The sequence below is a fragment of the Camelus bactrianus genome, chromosome 1, assembly GCF_048773025.1.
Source record: "Camelus bactrianus isolate YW-2024 breed Bactrian camel chromosome 1, ASM4877302v1, whole genome shotgun sequence".
In the NCBI taxonomy this organism is placed as follows: domain Eukaryota; kingdom Metazoa; phylum Chordata; class Mammalia; order Artiodactyla; family Camelidae; genus Camelus; species Camelus bactrianus.
Genome location: NC_133539.1, coordinates 61,658,033 through 61,679,676, shown reverse-complemented (window position 1 = coordinate 61,679,676; position 21,644 = coordinate 61,658,033). Strand labels below are relative to the sequence as shown.

Sequence of the window (21,644 nt, the reverse complement as noted above, 5' to 3'; positions counted from 1 at the left end):
TTGTTCATTTAGTAAATATTTAGCAAGGCCTCCTATTGCAAGGCCTTGTTCTAGGGGATAGGGATTGTATTTGTTGGGATAAAGATGTAACTAGGTGTGAGAGAGACCAGGAATAAAACAATAGCTTAAAGAAGATAGAAGTACATGCTGATAGGATGGTTCTGCTCTAGGAAGATATTAAGAGTGCAGTTTTTTCTGTCTTACTCTGCTTTCCTTAGTTCTTGCTTGCCTTTGTCTACAAGATTTAAAGTGGCTTACTACCATGTTTGCTTTCCAGCTAGTATGAAGGAGGGAAATGGCTGAGAAGGGTATACCTTTCCATTTAAAGGCACAACCTAGAAGTTTTACACATTACTTCTCACAACCCACTGACTGGAACTTGGCAACATGGCCACACCTAGTTGCAAAGGTGCACTCAGAAATCAAGATGCCTAGCTGAAAATTGGAGATTCTGTTACTAAGAAGGAGAAGGGGAAAATGGGTATTTGACACCTTTACTCAGTTTCTGCTACAAGGAGGTAATAGTAAACAAATTTGCTATCAAGGAATTTAGTCTCGAGTGAGAAAGACTATAAACAAATAAAAAAAAACAATACCTATATAGCATATTTAGTATGTATTTTCTAGAGAGAGAGAAATTTCAGTTTTTAGTAGTTACTGGGAGAAGGAATAAAATAGAGTAAGGGAAGAGGAGAGAGAGGACTGTTTGGGGTCATTAAGGTGCATGTGTTCTTACAGGCAAATTGAAAGCACAGGCAAATTGAAAGCAAGTTTGATTTCATAGGTTTCACATGTTTATAACTGTGATGAGAGAAGATTTATTTTAGATAGGAAGATCAGGAAAGATTTCTGAAAGAATGAGATTTGAGTAGAAACCTGAATGAAGTGAGAGAATGTAAATGATAGAAAGCTCTAGGGGAAGAACAGAAAAACAGTTAAGTGTAAAGGTACTGATGTTTGATGTTGGCAAGAGCATGGGCTTATTTCTTGTATAGTCAAGGAAACCGGTGTAGTTGGAGCTGAGTGACCAAGGCCCTTGGGATGAATAATCTGACCTGGGCAAGGGAACATTTCATAGGTTTTTCTTCTTTCCCCATTACTATGTAAGTTCCATGAATACAGAGATTTTGTTTTATTTACTGTTTTGTATCCACAGTAGCTAGAAGAGTGTCTGGCATGCAACTGGCTCTTATTAAATCTTCATTAAATGATTGAATGGCATAAACTGGAATGTACTGTACAAAAGAATCAGAACAATTTCCATAATATTTATTGTTTTTATAAAAATGCATATTTATTTGTTAAAATTGCCGTTCAGTTGCATACGCACCTGGCCCTACTAAGAGTACTTTGTTAATTTCAAAAGTACTTGCTCTAAATGCAAATAAAAGTATTTGCTAAAATTTAAAGAACTGATTCAATAACAAAATATGTAAGATAAAATTTTTCTAAATAACTTTAGATATAGCTTACATTTAGTTTTATTCAAATTAGGCAAAAGTTATATAAAAATTAAAAACTAGCAAGGAAAAATAATAACCATAATTTGCCTTAAAATGTACTGTGCATATTTTAATGTATTTCCTTTTTGACTTTATGCATATATATTTATTGAAACAAATTATTTTTTCCTCTGTATCCTCTATTCATACTTTCCTGATCTGTTTGGGACTAGGAGAGATGTTAGTCTCCCACTATTTTTCCCTTATCACCAGATAAACCCTATCACGTATCTCTTTATTTGATATAGCTGCACTTGCCATTGGATCTCCCTATAATGGCTTTTGAATATTGATTCAGAACAGCCTAATGGATACCAAGAGGAAAGGTTCATTATTTGTCCCATGACCCACTTTCACTTCTAGTCATTGACTCATGTAAATTAGTATACTTAGATTGTATAAGATTCTCTTACATTCCCTCCAAATATTGTTGCTTTGCGTGAAATTTGTGTCTTTGGGCCCTTCCTACTAGAAATTATTTCTTAAGAGCATCTTCAGTTTCTTTTGCTGGTGTAAGGTTTCTCCCAATGTAATAAGCTTCATGAAGGCAGGGATTTTTGTTTTAGTAACTGCTCTAAATCCAACATCTATAACTACCTGAAACATGGTAGATACTCAGTAAATATCTGTTGAAGGAATGCATTTGAGTTAAAGCATTAATGTGAATAAATGAATTTTTCAGAACAAAAGCAAATGACTCTCTATTGTTTTTAAACTCTGGACTTTCATTATTTTTCAGTGTTACACATTTTTTTGGTCAGTGCTGTAGTGGAGGCAGACTTAGTAAATTTTCCTTGTTATAGGGTAGTCCTGTACTCTTCAGTCTGTTTCTCTAGAATGTGTATTAAGTTTTTTCTTTATTCTCAAACACTTTTTCTTCAATTAAGGCAGTATAATTACTCATTTATTAAATCTGTGTGCTTGCTATAGACAAGAAAGTAAGTGGAATACTATTACTTCCTTATTTTATTATCTTTGTATCTTAAAAAATAAGCTTTTGTAGAGTTAATTGCAGCTTCCTGGCTCAATATAGGGATACTTCCTTTTAGAACTTGGGTTTTCACCTGTGGAACCAGTAGTGAGTATTAGAAAATTATTTTCTCTAGGGGATTCATACAGAAAAATAGAATAACAATTTTTGTAAGATTGTTTAAACTTTCTTAAAACAGAAGATAGCCTAACATTCTCCAATACCTCCAAAATGATACGTGTTCTTCAATTGTTATTAACCTGAGTTAGTTGATTCTTAAGATTTTCCCATGTCAGAGTGATTTGGAAAAGAATATGGTTCCAAGACAAAATTATTCAAAGCTCTGGTATTCATTTCATTGTTTCTGTGCAAAGGTTTGAGGTAGCATTTGCTCATTTGCTTTTCTGCCATTCTTTTCCAGTTCAGCAATATTTCTTAGGTCTTTATGGTGATAAGGAAGTATGAGGCAAAAAATATGCACTCATGGTTGATATTTGTGGTATAAATTGGGGAGTCTTTTTGAGATCATTCTGAAACATTCTTTGATCTGTGATTTCAATTTTGAAATATATTCCCAGGAAAACAATCCCGAGAGAAAAAACCCTGAGCAGCTTTTACTGAAAAATTTAGAGTGATTCTGTAAAATAGCATGTGCGTAATAATTGAAATGAATATAGTATTTGGAAATATGTATAGAAGTGATGTTAAAGAAAATAAAACAACATAAACTGATATATAGACAGTGGTTACAACTATTAAAAAGGTGTATTTGTGGATAGGAATTAGAAGAGAAAATTCAGTAGAATTATGTGACTTGTTGGCCTTGTTTTTGGAATCAATAAAAAATCCAGCCACTGTAGCAAATAACAGTGGATAAAAGAAAACTAGTTCATTTCAATCTGAAACATACTTGAATATAGATGGTATAATTATATACGCACATGCAAGGTAATGTAATTAATGTTTAGATTCTAAAAATTCTAGGTGTCATACTTAAGGGGAAAAACTGTGTATTTGTATGAAAAGAGGGCATCTTCTGAATTCTGAACCATATCAGTTACCAAGTAGAAGATGTTTTTAACAAACGTTATGTAACTTTACTCTTACAGGCCAAAGAGTGTGGCCAGATGCAGAATAAGTGGCTGATGATAAACATTCAAAATGTACAAGACTTTGCATGCCAGTGCCTCAACCGTGACGTATGGAGCAATGAAGCTGTGAAGAATATTATCCGAGAACATTTCATTTTCTGGCAGGTGGGGAGAGTTAGCAAAAAAATTTCTGTAGTATTTTCCTTTGGTAGTGTGGGAGGCCAGGGAGGAGGAATTGGATTATAAACTAGAAAAAAATTAATAACTGAGTTAAATTATGACATATGAAAAAGTAAAACCATCCATAATGACTGAATATAGTAAGGACAAGTCATAGTTAGGGTAGCAATGAAGGGAAGGAGGGAAAAAAAGAACCAAGCCATGTAAACCATATAATATTTGTATCTCAGAAGAGTTTGAGCATCTTGATAGAGTATACAGCTGTACTGTTCAATAGAACTATAATGTGATTTAAAATATTCTAGTAGCCACATATTAAAAAATCAAAAGAAAAAGGTGAAATTAATTTTATTTTTAAAGTCAGTGTATCTAATATAAAAGTAATATTAAAATATTAATGAGGTGTTTGATTTTTTTTTGGTGTTAAGCCTTCAGGATCTGGTATATGTTTTACACCAACAGTACAGCTGTTTGGACTAGTCACATTTATAATGCTAGCAGTAGCACATGTTCTAGTGTCTACTATAATTGATAGTGTTGTAGAAGATCTTGAAATAATCAAAAAACATTTGACTAAGACTTGCATTTTAGCTTAAGTTTGACAGTCTTTAACTATATGTCCTTAAACTTGTCACTCAGTCTTCCTGGCTATTTCTTTTTATATAAATTTTCCAAGCTAAAGGTAGATGATCTTGCTCCAATTTTTTATTTTATGAAAAATTATGGAACAAATCAATCAGTGTGATACACCACATTAACAAATTGAAGAATAGAAACCATATGAACATCTGAATAGATGCAGAAAAGCCTTTTGATAAAATTCAGCATCATTTGTGATAAAAACTCTCCAGAAAGTGGGCATACAAAGAACATACCCCTACAAAATAAGGGCCATGTATGACAAACCCACAGCTAACATCATACTCAATAGTGAGAAGCTGAAAACTTTCCTTCTAAGATCAAGAACAAGACAAGGATTCTCACTCTCGCCACTTTCGTTCTATACAGTTTTGGAAGTCCTAGCCAAAGCAGTCAGAGAAGGAAAAGAAAGAAAAAGAAATCAAATTGGAAAAGAAATAAAACTGTCACTGTTTGCAAATGTGATACTCTACGTAGAATACCCTAAAGATGCTACCAGAAAACTGCTAGAGCTCATCAGTGAATTCAGTGAAGTTGTAGGATACAAAGTTAACATACAGAAATCTGTTATATTTCTATACACTAATAACGAAATATCAGAAAGAAATAAAGGGAACAGTCCCATTTACCATTGCATCAGAGGATAAAATACCTAGGAATAAACTTACCTAAAGAGGCAAAAGACCTATACTGTGAAAATTATAAGATGCTGAAGATAGAAATTGAAGTGAACACTAATGGATGGAAAATATGTTGTGTTCTTGGATTGGAATAATCAATATTGCTAAAATGACCACACTACCAAGGAAATCCACAGATTCAGTATAATCCCTATTAGAATACCAGTGGCATTTTTCACAGAACTAGAACCAAAAATGTTTAAATTTGTATAGAAACACAAAAGACCTCGAATAGCCAAAACAAACTTGAGAAAAAAGAGTAGAACTGGAGGAATCATGCTCCCGGACTTCAGACGACATTACAAGAAAAATCAGTAACCAGGACAATATGGTACTGGCACAAAAACAGACACATAGATCAGTGGAACAGGATAGAGAGCTCAGAAATAAACCCACTCACTTATGGTCAATTAATCTACAACAAAGGAGGCAAGAATATACACTGGAGAAAAGACAATCTCTTCAATAAATGGCGCTGGGAAAACTGGACAGCTATGTGTGAAAGAATGAAATTAGAACATTCTCTAACACCATATACAAAAATAAACTCAAAACAGATTAGATATATTTAGACAAGATACTATAAAACCCCTAGAGAAAAAATATAGACAAAACACACACACACACACACACTCACAATGGGATATTACTCAGCCATGAAAAATAAAATAATGCCATTTTCAGCAACATAGATGAACCTGGAGATTATCATACTAAGTGAAGTAAATCAGAGAAAGACAAATATCATATAATATTGCTTATATGTGGAATCTAAAAAAATGATACAAATGAACTTATTTATAAGACAGAAATAGATTCACAGACATAGAAAATAAACATGGTTACCAAAGGGGAAAGAAGGGTGGGGAGGGATAAATCAGGAGTTTGGGATTAACAGATACTATATATAATATAGGTAAACAACAAGGACCTACTGTGTGACACAGGAAAGTATATTCAATATCTTGTGAAAAACTATAATGGAAAAGAATCTGAAAAAGAATATGTGTGTGTGTGTGTGTGTATATATATATATATATATATATATATAACTGAATCACTTCATTGTACACCTGAAACTAGCACAGCATTGTAAATCAACTATACTTCAGTTTTAAAAAAAGGATAGTTAGAAACTTCTGAATGAACTTAATTTTCTTCACACTACAAGGTATGCTATTAATGTTAGTAATTTGCCTCTTCATGTTTTATATTCCCCTAAATTCAGTATGTTTTTTTCTGAATGGTAACCTTTTATACAGTGACTGTTGTTTGAGCATCTCTTTGCCTAGCACTATGCTAGGCACTTGAGTTTATAATCTTAATATATTGTGATTTATTAAGATGTATGTGGTTGAGAGTCAGGAGTGATGTAGGTGGACAGAGAATTTGGAAAGGAAGAATGGGGAGGGTATAGCTCAAGTGGTAGAGCACATGTTTAGCATGCTTGAGGTCATGGGTTTAATCTCCTATATCCCCTCTAAAAATAAAACCTAATTACCTTCCCTTGCCAAGATAAGATAGAATAAAATATACAATAGTAAATGAATGAATAAAATATTAAAAAAGAAAGAAAGGGCAATACCTCTTTTCTTCTGAACTGGGAAGGGAGGAAGAATGAATTGCTATGTTTATGTAAATTTCCAGAAGTGACTAAGGGCAGGAAGTGGAGGGAGTTCGCACCAGGTAACCTTCATTTCCTCTTTAATGGAGGAGTGAGATCCTAACATATACCAAAGGTGTTTTTGGAGAATTAATTGCTGTTGGTATATAACAAGAATATAGTTGGTACTTTTTTAAGATGCTGATTTATTTTATATATATATATATCAATGACTTAACAGGTTTATCACGACAGTGAGGAAGGTCAGAGATACATACAGTTTTATAAGCTAGGGGATTTCCCCTATGTTTCCATCTTGGATCCTCGGACAGGTAAGATTTATTTCAGCTTATGGCCTTTAACCTATCATTTATCTTTCAGTTACCTAAATAATTGATCTTTACTGTTTGACTGGGTCTAGTTTCAAAATTGTTTGTATTAAAACAGAAATAGACTCATAGACATAGAATACAAACTTGTGGTTGCCAAGAGGGCGGAGGGTGGGAAGGGATAGATGGGATTTCAAAATTGTAGAACAGATAAACAAGATTATACTGTATAGCACAGGGAAGTATACACAAGATCTTACAGTAGCTCACAGAGAAAAAAATGTGACAATGAATATATATATGTTCACGTATAACTGAAAAATTGTGCTCTACACTGGAATTTGACACAACATTGTAAAATGATTATAAATCAATAAAAAAGTTAAAAAATTAAAAAACCAAATTTTAGAAATAAAAAAAAGAGAAATACAAAAAAAATTGTTTGTATTAAATTAGGCAAAGGGTTCTTGTTCATGCCCTTTATAATTATTTAAACATCCATTGATGTATATATTTAGGGAGTCTGTTTCCAACAACTTATTTTATATTTGTGCATTTCTGTTCTTTCAAAAAATAACTTTATTTTCCTTATCATTTTTAAGGGATCTCCTTAGGTCATTATAATGTTAAGATTATTCAGGTAGTGATTGTAATCCCACCAGAGAAGTGGAGGGTAGAGTTGGTTTTTTTATTAATTGATTTTGAGTTTTATATTGGTATTGTTTTATCTGAATCTCCTAAATGGCAATAAAAGATATCAGCAGATAAAGTAGTTGCTCTTATCAGGATGGCTGGGAATCTCTTAGGTTGGTTATAATTAATGTATCCTCTGGGTTATGAAGACACTGTGTAACTTAGGCTGGTGATGGGTGGGGATGTGCCCCCATAATTTTTAATTATGTATATGCCAAAAGAAATACTTAGAATTCAGAAAGAGTGCTGATTTTGTTATATTTATATATCCTGGTTTTTAATCTTTAGGTCAGAAGCTGGTTGAGTGGCACCAGTTAGACGTATCTTCTTTCTTGGACCAAGTTACGGGATTTCTGGGTGAACATGGGCAACTGGATGGACTTTCTAGCAGTCCCCCCAAAAAATGTGCCCGTTCAGTAAGTATGACCTAAGAAGTGGTGATGCGCAATTAAGTGTAGTTGTATAAAAATGTCTTTTGTAAAATGTTTGCAGTTAAGATTGTAAAGATGATAATATAAGTGGTGGACAGTTATAGTTTGTGGTTGTACAACATCTTACCTTGTATTTTGGTAGTTTCCCACATAAGGGTTCTATTTTCTCAATGAAATTAAAAGATTGATATTTCCAGGCTCCCTTGCAGCTAGGGTTAGGCATCTGACCTAAGACTTGGATTTAGAAGTAAACAATGTGAATATGTAGCAGTGAGCAGGAGGACTGATCTGGCAAGCTGGTGACAGAGGAATCCACTTCTTCATGACTAGCATTGCTTGAACTTTCAGAATCCAGGTCTAAGCAGCAGTGGAAATGGTATTTTTTTCTAGAAAAATTCTCATGGTGTAGTTGGGCATTATTACTGATTATGTAGCTTTAGGACCTGGCTCCCAGATCCACCCAAAGATTACTTCTGTATTTAATTTCTATAATATAGTATTATTAAGCAGGCCTATTTGATAATTGATACCAAGATTAGTTGCAAATAAGAGACCTTCAAAGATGTGGGAATCTCAGATTGGTTGTAGGAACTATTTAGGTTTGATGGCAGTGAGGATAAAATTAGTTTTAGAGGCTGTGACTTTAGCAGTCCAATCTTATGCAGTGATGAAACCAGTTCCTTAAGTTATCACCTAGAATAAAGTGCTCATTTAAGGAAAAGCTATGGGTGCTTGCCAAGGGGTTGTACAGAATCCCCCCCCCCCCATTACTCAGAAATTTTACTTAAGTAGAATTCTTTGTTAAGGCATTACACACACACACACACACACACACTCTCTCTCTCTCTCTCTCTCTCTCTCTCTCTCTCTCTCTCTCTCTCTCTCTCTCTCTCTCTCTCTCTCTCTCTCTCTCTCTCTCTCTCTCATTGCCGTAAGAGTCTGAGCTTGTGAGGTGCTGGATTACAACATAAATTGAGTTTAAGATCTCACCAGATCTCTTATAAAAGTTAGGGCACTTAGTAGGGAAAAGAGTGGGACTGTAAAATTGGACAATTACATAGGGCTGATTTGGATTACTAGTACCTCAGACCCCACTTCTGAAACTAAATTCTCTGAATTACAAATTTTGATCAGCTGTGCAAGAGAAACACCAACAAATAATGACTTAAATAAGGAAGACATATTTTCTCAACAGGAAGTTCAGAGGCAAGCAGTCTAGGGCTTGACCATTGTGGCTGTCATCACAATAGTCTTCTTTTTTTCCCCCTCTATCCTTAGTGTTGGCTTTTGTCCTCATGGTCACAGTACAGATACTGTGCTCCCAGGTATCATATTCTACCATGCACAAGGAGGAAGGGGATAGTATCTGTATTACAAAGCTAAACAGCCACAGATAAGAGTTCTGCTTATTTTAGCTTAACACATTTTCTTGCACAAAAGCAATTGAGGTTCTGTTAAGAAGAAGAGAAGAATGGATATAAATAGGAAACTAACACAGTCCATCATAGTGTCATTCTTTAGAATCAGCCCTCATGATACATTGTTATTACTTGTAGTCAGTCCAAGCCTTTGCAAGTCATTTGGGCACATCTGTTTGCTTTTTTGTGTGTTCTGTTTATTTTACTCAAAAAAACTCCATAGCTTTATTGAAGTATAATTAATGTGAAATAGTAAACTAAGCATATTTTAAATCTACAGTTTGATACCTTTTGATATGAGCATCTTTCCATGTGCTTTTTTTTGCTGTCTGTCTTTTTTGGTAAAGTGTCTATTCAGGTCTATAGCTTGTTTTTTAAAATTAGATTGTATATCTGTTTATTGAGTTGTAAGGATTCTTTTTATATTCTAGATGTTAAGTCCTTTGTTGAATATATGGTTTGCAGATATTTTCTTTCAGTGTGTTGCTTGCTCATTCATTCCATAATGGTGTCTTTTGAAGAGCAAATTTTAAAAAGTTGGTGAAGTCTAATTTAATTGTCTTTTATACTGTGCTTTTTGTGTGTTATCTAAGAAATCTTAGCCTAACCGAATATTTTATCCCCGTGATTTTTGTCATTTAAGTTCTTCAGTCAGTGAATCATTTTGAATTAATTTTCGTATCTGATATTAGGGTGGGGTTGTGTAGGGTTTTGGGGGGGTTTTTTGCGTATGCCTATACTCTTGTCCCAGCACCATTTGTTAAAAAGATTATCGTTTCCCTTTTGAATTGCCTTTGCACCTTTGTCAGAAACTTATCATATATGTGTGGGTTTATGGATTCTGTCCTTTTCAGTGATTGATATGTCTCTGTTTAAATCAGTATTTTACTGTCTTAATGATTACTATAACTTTATATTAAATCTTGAAATTGCATGATGTAAGTCCTCCAACTTTGCTTGTCTTTATAGTTGTTTTGGTTATTTTATGTCCTTTGCATTTCCATATATGTTTTAGTTAGAATCAACTTTTCACTTTATATGAGGAAAGATGCTGGGACTTTGATTAGAATAGCATTGGCTTTATAGATCGTTTTGGAGAGAATAGACATCTTAAAATTAATGTCTTCAGATCCATGGACGTGGCATATATCTCTTCATTTATTTAAGTCTTTAGTTTTGCTCAGCAGTGTTTTATTTCATTAATATACAGGACTGTTTGATTATCTATTTCTTCTTTAATGAGCTTTAGTAGATTGTGTCTTTCTAGGAATTTGTCCATTTTATCTAAGGGGACGAGTATATTGACACAAAGTTGTTCATTGTATTTCTTATTATTCCTTTAATGACTGTAGTATATGTAGTATCTCTTCCAATCCTGTATTTGGTAATTTGTGACGTTTTTTTCCCTTGACAGTCTGACTAGAGGCTTAAAATTTTATTGATTTTTTTTTAAACCAGCTTTTAATTTCATTGATTTTTCTTGTTTTCTAAATCATTCATTGATTTCTATCCTTTTCCTTTTTCCTTCTGCATAGTTTGGGTTTAATTTAATTTTTCTTCTGTGTGGGTACTTTTTAATTTCAGAAGGAAACTTAGTCATTAATATGAGACTTTCTTTTCTAATGTAGGCATTTAGTTCTATAATTTCTTTGGAAGTGCTGCTTCAGCTCCATACCACAATTTTTTTTTTCTAGCTGCAAGGGAAATTGGTAAATGGAATTTTTTAATGGGACATATTTCATTTTATAGACATGATTAAGATTCTGTAAGTAAGGAATCAGAGGAGAATGAATGTTGGATAGGAAGCCAGCAGTGTCTGCCATGGCAGCAGTGTTTAAAATCAAGCTATGTGCTGTGCAGTGTCATTGTTATAAATCTATAGTTCATCTAAGCCATTGCAGGTCACATGGGCACATCTACTTGGTTTTTTTTTTTTTTTTTTTTTTTTTTTTTTTTTGTGGTAAATTAGCCTTACGTTTCTTTAAAATGTTTTCTTTAATTTTTTAACTATATGATTGGCAGATAGAGAAAGCCACATTGAGGTTCCTTTAGTTTTTTGTTAGCAACCTATACATTTTTGAACCTTTTAATGTGGAAAATTTTAAAGTAGAAGGAATTTATTGAGCCTCTATGTATCCATTAACTAATTTCAGTAATTAACACGTGGCCAGTCTTGTTTCAGCTATACCCCATTCTCTGCACATTATTTTGAAGCAAATTTCAGAATTCATTGTTTCATTCATTAATACTTTGGCATGTATCTTTAAAAGATAGATTCTTTTTCTTTTTTTTAAAATGAGCACAATACCATTAACACAACCTTAAACAATTAACATTGATTCTTTTATATCATAAGATATCCAGTGTTCAAGTTTAGTTACCATAAAAAGAATTTGTGTGTGTGTAGTTTATTTGAGTTAGGATTTGAATAAGTTCCACTCAAGCAATCCGTATTTTGTGACTCAATAAATTTAGTGAAATCTGTGACATTAGAACTTTTCCAACAGGAAACTATTAAAATTTTCATTTCTCATGATCACATGAAAGCCTTCATTGGAATTAAGCTTAGGAAAATATAGGTTTTTTTCCTATTTATTGTATGATGTTTTGTTTTGAATGTTAAAAATCTGACTTAGATTTTTTGCAAAATGATCATTACTGAGTTATTTATTAATACCCTTCTGTGTGCCAAGTAGTGCTTGTTGAAGTATACAGTGGTGAGCAAGAGAGACATCTTTCTGTTTAGTCATTTTAAAGACTGATGTTTTTTGGCTCGATATTTAAAACTTTAATCCTGGTCTTTTTCTGGACAGAGAATAAATTACTTTCTTGGTTTTATTCATTTTGATGCAAAAAAGCAAAAAACACCCTACACTTGTCAATCATTGTGCCAGGTAGCATAACACTTTTAATTTTTGTTCTTAAAATATCCATTTCAGCTTGGCTGGGTAAAACAAAGTTATTGCCCTCAAATAGCTTAAAATTTAGTAGAAGAGATCCATTCAGCAGAAAATAATAATGCAAGCTGACTATTACATTTTTTATGCCCTGCTTGATTTGACTATCTATTTTGATTTAACTGTTTTCTTTTTCTTTCTACCCATGTTTTATGACTGCATCTTGCAGGAGAGCCTTATAGATGCAAGTGAAGACAGCCAGCTAGAAGCTGCCATCAGAGCCTCCTTGCAAGAGACACATTTTGATTCCACACAGACAAAACAGGATAGCCGCTCAGATGAAGAATCTGAATCTGAACTTTTTTCTGGCAGTGAGGAGTTCATATCCGTTTGTGGCTCTGATGAAGAAGAGGAGATAGAGAATCTTGCCAAATCTAGGAAGTCTCCCCACAAAGATTTGGGGCATAGAAAAGAGGAGAACAGAAGGCCACTGACTGAGCCCCCCACCAGAACTGAGCCTGGAACAGCCATAAACCACCAAGGATTGCCAGCCGTGGATTCGGAAATATTGGAAATGTCACCCGAAAAATCAGATGGAATAGTGGAGGGCATAGATGTAAATGGTGAGTTACATGTTAGGCTTATTTTACTTAAACTTGAATATTACTGAAGGGATTCATTTATTTGTTTAAGTTAGTCTTCTGTCTTAAGCTCCTGTATTTTTTTCAACCCTTACTTTAGGACCAAAAGCACAGCTGATGTTGCGGTATCCAGATGGAAAAAGGGAACAAATCACTCTTCCAGAGCAAGCTAAACTACTAGTAAGTGTATCTAATTGGAAGCATTTACATGAAGCAAAAAAAACTAATTGGTGTAATTAGCTTGATAATTCTTTAAAATTGGTGTTAAGGCTGACCTCCAGCTGGAAACTTAACTGTGGTGAATCTTAATTCTAACTGCTTTATTTCCTTCCCATATTATCTCGGGCACTCACATAGTCTGTTCCAGTCAAGGTTTTTCTGTTCCATGGCTGCATGTAATAGAAACCCAACTGAAATTACTGGAAAAGGGGATTGGGGTTATTTAAAGAATATAGTGGGGCTCCTGGATTTCCTAGTAGTTGGAACTGTGAAGTAGTTCAGAACCAAGACTGTTTTCCTCTGTATTTCTCTCATGGGACCTATTTGGTTTCCCCTTGTGATTCTCTACTTCATACCATTATTCTCTGTATTCTGGTGGCTTTTGTTTATAAAACCGCTTGTATATAATCCATCATAGTGATGCTGTGAGAGCCTTTTCCTCAAGTCCACAGCTGATGGGTCTTCTCTCTGTATTTTTCAACTCTGGGAAAAGAGAATGAATCTGACTAGCTTAACTTGCATATGAATGAACCCCCTTGGGTCAAGTGTTCATACCTGGCCACTTACTGCAGCTGGAGATAATTAGATTCTTGAAGACTATAACTGGAATGCAAGTAGGGTCTGGCCTCTGGTGCTAATACCCAGACTGTCACCCTAGTCTAGTAATGGGAAGGGAATGGGAGATGAGACAATGAATGGAATAAGTATAGACCACTTTTTTGAGAAGTCTAGTTGTGAAGCTAGAGTAGGGAGTGGGCAGTAATCAGAGGGGGAAAGATGATTAAAGGAGAGACTGACCATATTTAATTCTGATGAGAAGCATCTATAGAGAAGGAGATGTTAAAGATACCTATAAGAGTGGTATTCTGCAGTGGCACAGTTTCTGAGAAGGCAAAAAAAGGATTCAGTGCACAGGTGGCAAGAATGGCTATAGGTAGAATGAAGGACATATCTTCCCTGATAAAAAGAGGGAAGGAAAACTGATAAAATGTTTAAAAATGAGGACAATAATTTTATAAATAGATACTGGGTTTGTTTACTGGAGAGACAATAATAATCCTGTATATTTCAGTGTTACTTAATGGCTCTAAACTATTGGTTACAGGTTTATTATCTCCCCATCCAAAGGGTTATATTGGCCCTTCCACAAGAGTGAGCTTCGATTATCTAAAAGAATAACTTAAACTTATATCTCATCTGATATAAAAGTGAATATTAGATTTTTAATTCTTCAGTATGCTCTCCTTTTTATTTCCATCTAACAACTTTGTCTTTCTCTTATTTTTCATAGGCTTTGGTGAAGCATGTTCAGTCTAAAGGATATCCAAATGAACGTTTTGAACTTCTCACCAACTTCCCTCGAAGGAAACTCTCTCATCTGGACTATGATATTACGTTACAAGAGGCAGGGCTTTGTCCTCAAGAGACTGTCTTTGTACAGGAAAGAAATTAACATCATGGCCTGACCTCTCTCAGCTTACCCCTTTTTTCCCTTGTTCTGTGAGATACCATGTCACTGAGTATGCGTTTTGGCTCATAGGACCACAGGGCCAAAGTTGGGCAAGCAAGTCACCTGCCTTCTGTTTTATTTCTTGCTCTCTCTTAAAATCAGTCTCTCTCCCACCCCTGTTAATTCTCTCCTCTCCTATTTTCTTCTTTTTCCTACTCTGGTGACCAAATGGAAGTGTTAGGATAAGATCTCCTAGTACTGGCAGCAGGAAATGTACGTTCCAATAAGTGGTCTCTTACATGGCATTTTTGGGGGATCAAATGATAATGTTACTCTTCAGTCTTCTTTGGTAAAGGAATGGTTAGATTCAGAACAAGAACAACCTCCCCTTTTTGTAAGCCCCATTTTTAGTAGGGAGAAGAAATTCTTTAGCATTTGTTTTGATTTTTTGTTCATATAGGAAATATCACATAACAAAGTGTCCAGGCTTTTGTTTACATGGAAAAAGCATCCTTTATAATTATTGCTCATCATATTTAAAATTTTTTTCAAAAGATTCCCATCTTCCCAGATAGGATTATTTCCACGATATGTGTTATTGGCAAAAAGAGTGTTAAATTAGCGTGAGTAGCATGGCGTGGCTTTCAGTATCCTAGCCTGAGACAGCTTTCTTTGCTACTGTCTATAAACTGTCTTGATCCTGCTAGTCCTGGAATGGACATTTCATGAGCACATTGTGGTGACTGGAATAGGAAGGTGCTTGCTGTTTTTGCCAATACAGCATATTAGTTCCTTTGGCCCTTCCATTGTTTGGGTCCACAAGTGATCTGTAGGAAGGCAGCTGTTCAATAATCATGAGTACAATGGCTTGTGGTTGTAACCACTATGGTTATTGGTTGTCCTATGTGCTTTAAGGCATACTTAATATATGTCCCGGGGTGGGGGAAAGAAAAAGATGCAGCTGAGAGTTGCTAACCATGTTCCTTTGGTTAAAAATAATGATTCATTTTTTACCCCTAGTTGGAACAGTCTCTAAAAGGCTCTGGTGACTGAATGAGCTTAATTTCTCATGCTGTTTCTTGAAAAAGGTATCAAAATGGAAAAGCTCTCTAAGGGAAAGACTTCTAAAATCCATTCATAGGACAACATTTAGTAAGGGAGGTGGGGAAGATTACCAGTAATCTTCAGATGATGTGGGGTTTTTCTGCCAACAAAGGCCACATTCAGGTTGTAGTTGGTGAAAGAGTTTTTCAGTATTTATTTAGGAGAGGCCATCATGAATTTCTGTAATACTGTTTGACTTAATCAGCTTCACTATACGCTCAATTCTTATTTGGAGCTTTAAATAGTCTTCTGAAGGGGTGGCAGTAATTCTGGTGGCAAAATCAGAACTTTAATTTGTTATGAAACCATCATACAGAATGAACCTATTTTGTTGATTGGGATTAGATTGATTCTTCTACTTGAGGAACATAAATTGCTATTGCTCAGAGACCTTTAGGTTCCCATCTACTTTAAGATCACTCTCTTGGCAACTAGGGGATTAAAAAAAAAAAAAGATGCTAGTGTGTTGCTAGTACACAGAAAATATGGTTTCTAATGGTTGGACTTTGAGGGACCCTCCCTAAAGAATGAGTTATGTATCTCCTCAAGGAAATCATGGAAAATTCTGTTTATTCTTCAGTGAGTCCTTTTGAATTAATGTTCTTACATTTTTTTCTAAGTCTGTGTAAGTGCTTATGTATAAGTATATAATTGTATAAATATTTATAAATATATTTATATAATTACAATTTCATTTATACCTTGAGTCAAAGTTCTCTCTCTAGATTGGTGACTGAGTAATACCACTTTGGTGTTTTTTCATAGGCTCTCAAGCCTAACTAGCAGCTTCTGCTTTATTGAGGAAACATGGTTTTCATGTTAATTCCTCAATTGTATCTCTGAACTTGGATAATATACTTGCTATCTGAAGAATGGAGCTATATACAAAGATGTGTTAGAGGGTTAAAAAAAAAAAAGGTTGGTTGTAGACAAGGTCAGAAATCTAAAAATTCTGGGAGGCACAGGGTAAGAAGTGAGGGTATGCTCAGCTTTGGTGCTGTGATGGCACCTATCTTTACTCTCAGCAAAGTCACAGCTAAAGCCCAAATCTGTCGAAAATATGAAGTCAAGAATTTTCCCCACAGGACTCTGTTTCATTCTTTTACCTACTAGTTTCTCTTTACAAATCATACCTAGAGAACTTGAGAAAACATGCTCATTAATATTAGGATGTAGTTCTTTCTGATAAGTTCAGCCCTGGCATATTCATTTATGAGAAACCAAAGTGACTTTTTCAACTTCGCTTACTGTGAAATGACCACAGCAAAGTGATTTAAGTAAGCATATCAGAGAGATAGAGCATGAGATGCTGGTCCAGCTTAGATACAACTGGGGTGTTTAGAGTACAAGATGTAGAGGATTTTATTTTATTTTGAAGCAGGAGTGTGATTATCCTGGGCTTGATATAGAGGCCCACAGGGGAGGCATGGGTTGTGTACAGGAAGAGTATGGATTGTGCTTTGTTCAAGAACTTAATCCACTTAGGTAGCATGCTTCCTCCAGTTTGTCTTACTTCCTCTGCAAATTCCTTAGCTCTTTGGAGGAGAGGTTTTATTGAATAGATAAAATGAAGTTAGTAAGATAGGTTAAAATAGTCATTCCTTGTCAGTATTGGAAACAGCTTAAAAGAGATTTTAAAAGGTAGACAGGAAAACAACAAGATAGAGTAAATGACAGGAGACACATACAGAGAGATGAAATGAAAACTAGTGGGAGGAAAAGTAACAGGAAATCTTTTGAATTTTATTTAGGAAGAGACCAGAGAAGAGAACAGCCAAATGAGGGAAGAATGGGGAACTAATTTTGAGTAACTACCATATGCTAGATACTTTAGTCTTTAGTCTTCATAAGAACTCTACAGAATGCTTATTTTCCCCCATTTTACAGATAAGGAAGAGAACTGAAGTTCAGAGAACTTGTCCAGGATGTCACAGCTAGTAAGTGGTAAAATCAAAATTGGCATTCACGCTCTTCACTCCTATGCTTGTAGTCTCCTGTAACAGGGAAATCAATTTGCTCAAAAGGTTATCTTCCCATTGTTTGGCTCTGTAAGTTATCATTTGGTTTTGTTAAAGCTTGTGAGATTGGTGCTATGCCTATAAATTCTTATTTACACCATTATTTTGAGGGACTGATTACTAATTGCTTTTTTTAAATGATGTACTGATGAAAATGTGAAAGGAAAATAACTAAGGCATTATTTGCCAAGAATAGATGGAAAATATAAAGAATTTTATCAAATTTTTAACAATTTTTTGGAAAAGATATAATTATCTTTTCTGTATCCCATTGTACTAGATTATTGAACCTTCTATGTGTATGTTTTTAAATATATAAAATTCTACTTCCTTGACTCTGTAAGTTAACAATTATTTATTGAGTCCTTAATCAAAATTGGGAAAAATCTTGAAATCTAAGATCTGGTTCCTGCCTGTTTTAGCTGGAGAGACACACTACATGTGAGATAACTGGAGAACATGTAAAGCTTACCTTTCTGAGACTGAACTATAATTACAAAAGAAGTTTAGAAAGGGTAAAGAATAGTGTAGGCTTTAGTTAGGAAAATAAAACTGAAAAGTGGCAAATACTGTGGCTCAGATTTTCTTTCAACTCACTTTTATTCTTTAGTTCCACCTTTTAAAACTATTAGATTTAGGATATGACTTTTATCAGTAAGGCATATCCAGTACCCAAGTAGGAAAGGATTATTGATTCTAGGATTAAAGATTTTAGCTAGCAAGAATCTCACTTGGAAAATACCAGAGGGTGCCACTAGCAACTGAAAAGTAAAGGAAAGATTTAATTTCTCTACCCAGGTACAAATTAAATGTATGGTATATTATATATGATATGATATGCAGAAGGGACACTATATGTAGGCATAAGTGTACTTGGGTAACAGCTCTGCTTCTAAATAGCAGAATAGAACTAGACCAACAGTTCTGTCTGTTCAAGTATAAAAGGGCCTGTAATTTTAAAATTAGGCAGTGGTGGGGAGTTGTGGGTTAAGTGTTAATATCATTAATTCTTTAGATGGAGAAAATATAAATGTGTATATGGAATTGCAGACCCTTTGCAGAAACTCTTGACAACGCACGACTATAGACTATTGAATTAGATTTATCTCCAAAGTCTTTTCCACTCCAAAATTTAATGCTTCTAGTCTCTTCCCTTTATTTTATATATTATCTATCCATAGGTTAATTAAAAATATACTTGTTAATCAGTTCCTTTGCTTTTCTGTGTCTAGGTTTCGTTTGCTGAATAACATGATGTACCCTTACTGTGATGAATGAAATCTCCAAAAAGGAGAGTACATTAGTTACACATAGTTACTGATCTAGTAATTATCTTTTAAACACAATTTATTGATTTTAAAACTTAATGCTGTGTTCCTAATCAGTGTTGAGTATGGCTAAAATGTAATTAATGAATACCAAATATTTTACTGACACCAGAGTTAAATTGTATTTTATGTGTGTGATAAAACAAAGCACTTTATTGGCTGAGCAATTGTTAGGAAATCGATTTGTGTAAGTTGTAGAATTCACACTTGGTTTTGGTAGAAACAAGTTTTTCAAAATCCAATTAGGCTGATTTTTAAAATATTTCTTATTCCATATTGTATCTCCATGGTGTCATTCTCTCTGTCTCTCTGACCCTCTTTCATTTAACTACTCAATAGTAAATCATGGGATGCAGGCTGATGAATAACTAATGTCTTGTGTAGAACTAAATGAGAGTAAGAAGAACCCACTCTTCTGGTGAACATGGCAATTTTTCAATAATAGTAGCCTTGATTAAAAGGCTATTTTAAGACAGCTGTGTACTATGAATATTCAACTTCATTGATTTGCCTTGCTTAGCATTTCAATTCCTGTCTTGCCATGAAACTTAGTATTGCACTGTACACATTGTAGAATGATGTCAAGAGTGTTCTTTAGTACTGAAAATAACCAACAAAGAATACCAAGGCAATATGTTGATTTCTCCTGATATGGAAAAATTTGGTATTTCAGTGATGGCTACTTTGGTCTTTGATTTACTTCTCTGGTAATTCTGCTAGAGAGACGGCTTAGAGTCTAGAATACTTTTTATAGAGATTACGATGACCTTGGTAGTTTTCCCATCAAGTGATCTTGTGGTTAAATTATTGGGTGTAATGAGACCCTTAGTTAGAAAATCTTTCTACTTTCTTTTACTTTTCTATTATTTAGTCTTGATTTTTGACAACCATTCTCTGAAAATTAGTCATGGTTTTCAATGAAATTGGAGATTCCATTTCTAAGTTTTTAAATGTAACATTTTTCATTTTTTATAAATTAATATACAAGGAAAGAATTAGAGGCAAACATTGTTTTTATAGCTTATTTAAGAATTCTTATTCTAAATATAGAATAGCTAGCTCCATGACATGCCTCCCCCCCCTTTTTTTTTTTTGCCTATGGAATGCTGTTGTATGACTTAGAATCTCAGTCATTCTCATAAACATGATCATTTTTGGTAGAGGTCTTTCTTTGACATGATCTCAAAGTAGAGTTGGGCAATCTAATGAACTACTTTAATAAAACATAATTTAGCATTTCTGTAAAGTATTTTCAAAAGATAACCAGATTTACTTGTAGGATTAGAGATACAAATACCAATGGTAGTATTTTGCCTAAGAACAATCACATATTAATCTATAAATATGGAAAGTTGTCTTGTTGTACTTAATTCTGTTGCAACAAAGAGCAAGTTTTTGTTGTTTGTTTTAAAGTATTTCCTTTACAGAGATCAAAATGCCCTAAGAATTTATATCCCTTATAAGGTCACTTGGGTTTTCAAATAGGAAGAATAAGCTGGATTTAACATAAGAAAATTTTTATCTCCATTAAAAGAAGTTATTAATTGTACTGGGCCACCATGAATCATTCATTTATTAGACATGGTAAATAAAATGGGAAGCATTTCAAATCATTAGAAAAATTCTGACCTGGAATTGAATTCTCCCTTCCTTACAATCTTTCCTATTTGCTTTTTTCATAGACTCAGTATGGGCATCTTAACTGACAAGGGAGAGAGATTCTTGATCTGGAGCCATTCCCTGCCATTCTGCTTTTTTTTTTTCATTCCGTCAAGGTTGCTGACTTTAGAGTACATGTCACCAGGATATATTTCAAGTTAGTGACATTGGAATGTTGATGCTCAGTAGAGTATCTTGATGTTTTCAACAAAATGGTTTTATAGTGTGCTTTTCTCAAAACTTCTGTGTTTTAATAATGAAAAATATAATGGTGTGATTCAAAATATAAATAGGTTTTTGACACTAATCATATGCTCTTAACAATAGCTTTTTGATAATTTATTGCCCTGTAAGTTAAACCTCACATGGAGTGACCATTGCCACCAAAATAATCCCCTTTTACCTGCTAACTAGAATGAAAGTAGTATGTGACCTCCACTTTGTTAATGAGTATCAAGCTTGTAGGGGCTGTTTATCTTATCTATTTAGGGGCTTTTGCGTTGTTACTTTCCTAGGTTTGTCCCTTTGATTTGGAAAGGCAATTTAAAACTTGCTGGGAAACAGACAGTAAAGCTGTGAGATAATCCTCTAGTCTTCGATACAGAGAAATGAGTACCAGTTGAGCTAACATGATACTTAGACTTTGAGGGGCTTCTAGCCAAGCTTTGGCATGAATCTGTTAGACATATTTTATTCACTCCTTTAAGAATCCTTTTTTCTAGAATGGTTTTCCTTTTGATTGTTAGCTTCTAAGCCTCTGGTGTCTTTTTTTTTTTTTTTAACCCTTCAAAA

At 34.2% G+C, this 21,644-nt stretch overlaps 1 protein-coding gene across 2 annotated transcripts in view; it reads left to right on the top strand.

The window, feature by feature from the left end:
* The window catches only part of UBXN7 (UBX domain protein 7), a 47,794-nt gene extending 26,150 nt beyond the window's left edge, over positions 1-21,644 (top strand). For both annotated transcript variants that reach the window (XM_074365256.1, XM_074365248.1), the window contains exons 6-11: positions 3,582-3,728; positions 6,907-6,997; positions 7,976-8,103; positions 12,663-13,056; positions 13,175-13,254; positions 14,585-21,644. In XM_074365256.1, the coding sequence (XP_074221357.1) occupies positions 3,582-3,728; positions 6,907-6,997; positions 7,976-8,103; positions 12,663-13,056; positions 13,175-13,254; positions 14,585-14,746 (1,002 nt within the window). In that variant the 3' untranslated portion in view covers positions 14,747-21,644. The remainder of the gene's footprint in view (positions 1-3,581; positions 3,729-6,906; positions 6,998-7,975; positions 8,104-12,662; positions 13,057-13,174; positions 13,255-14,584) is intronic.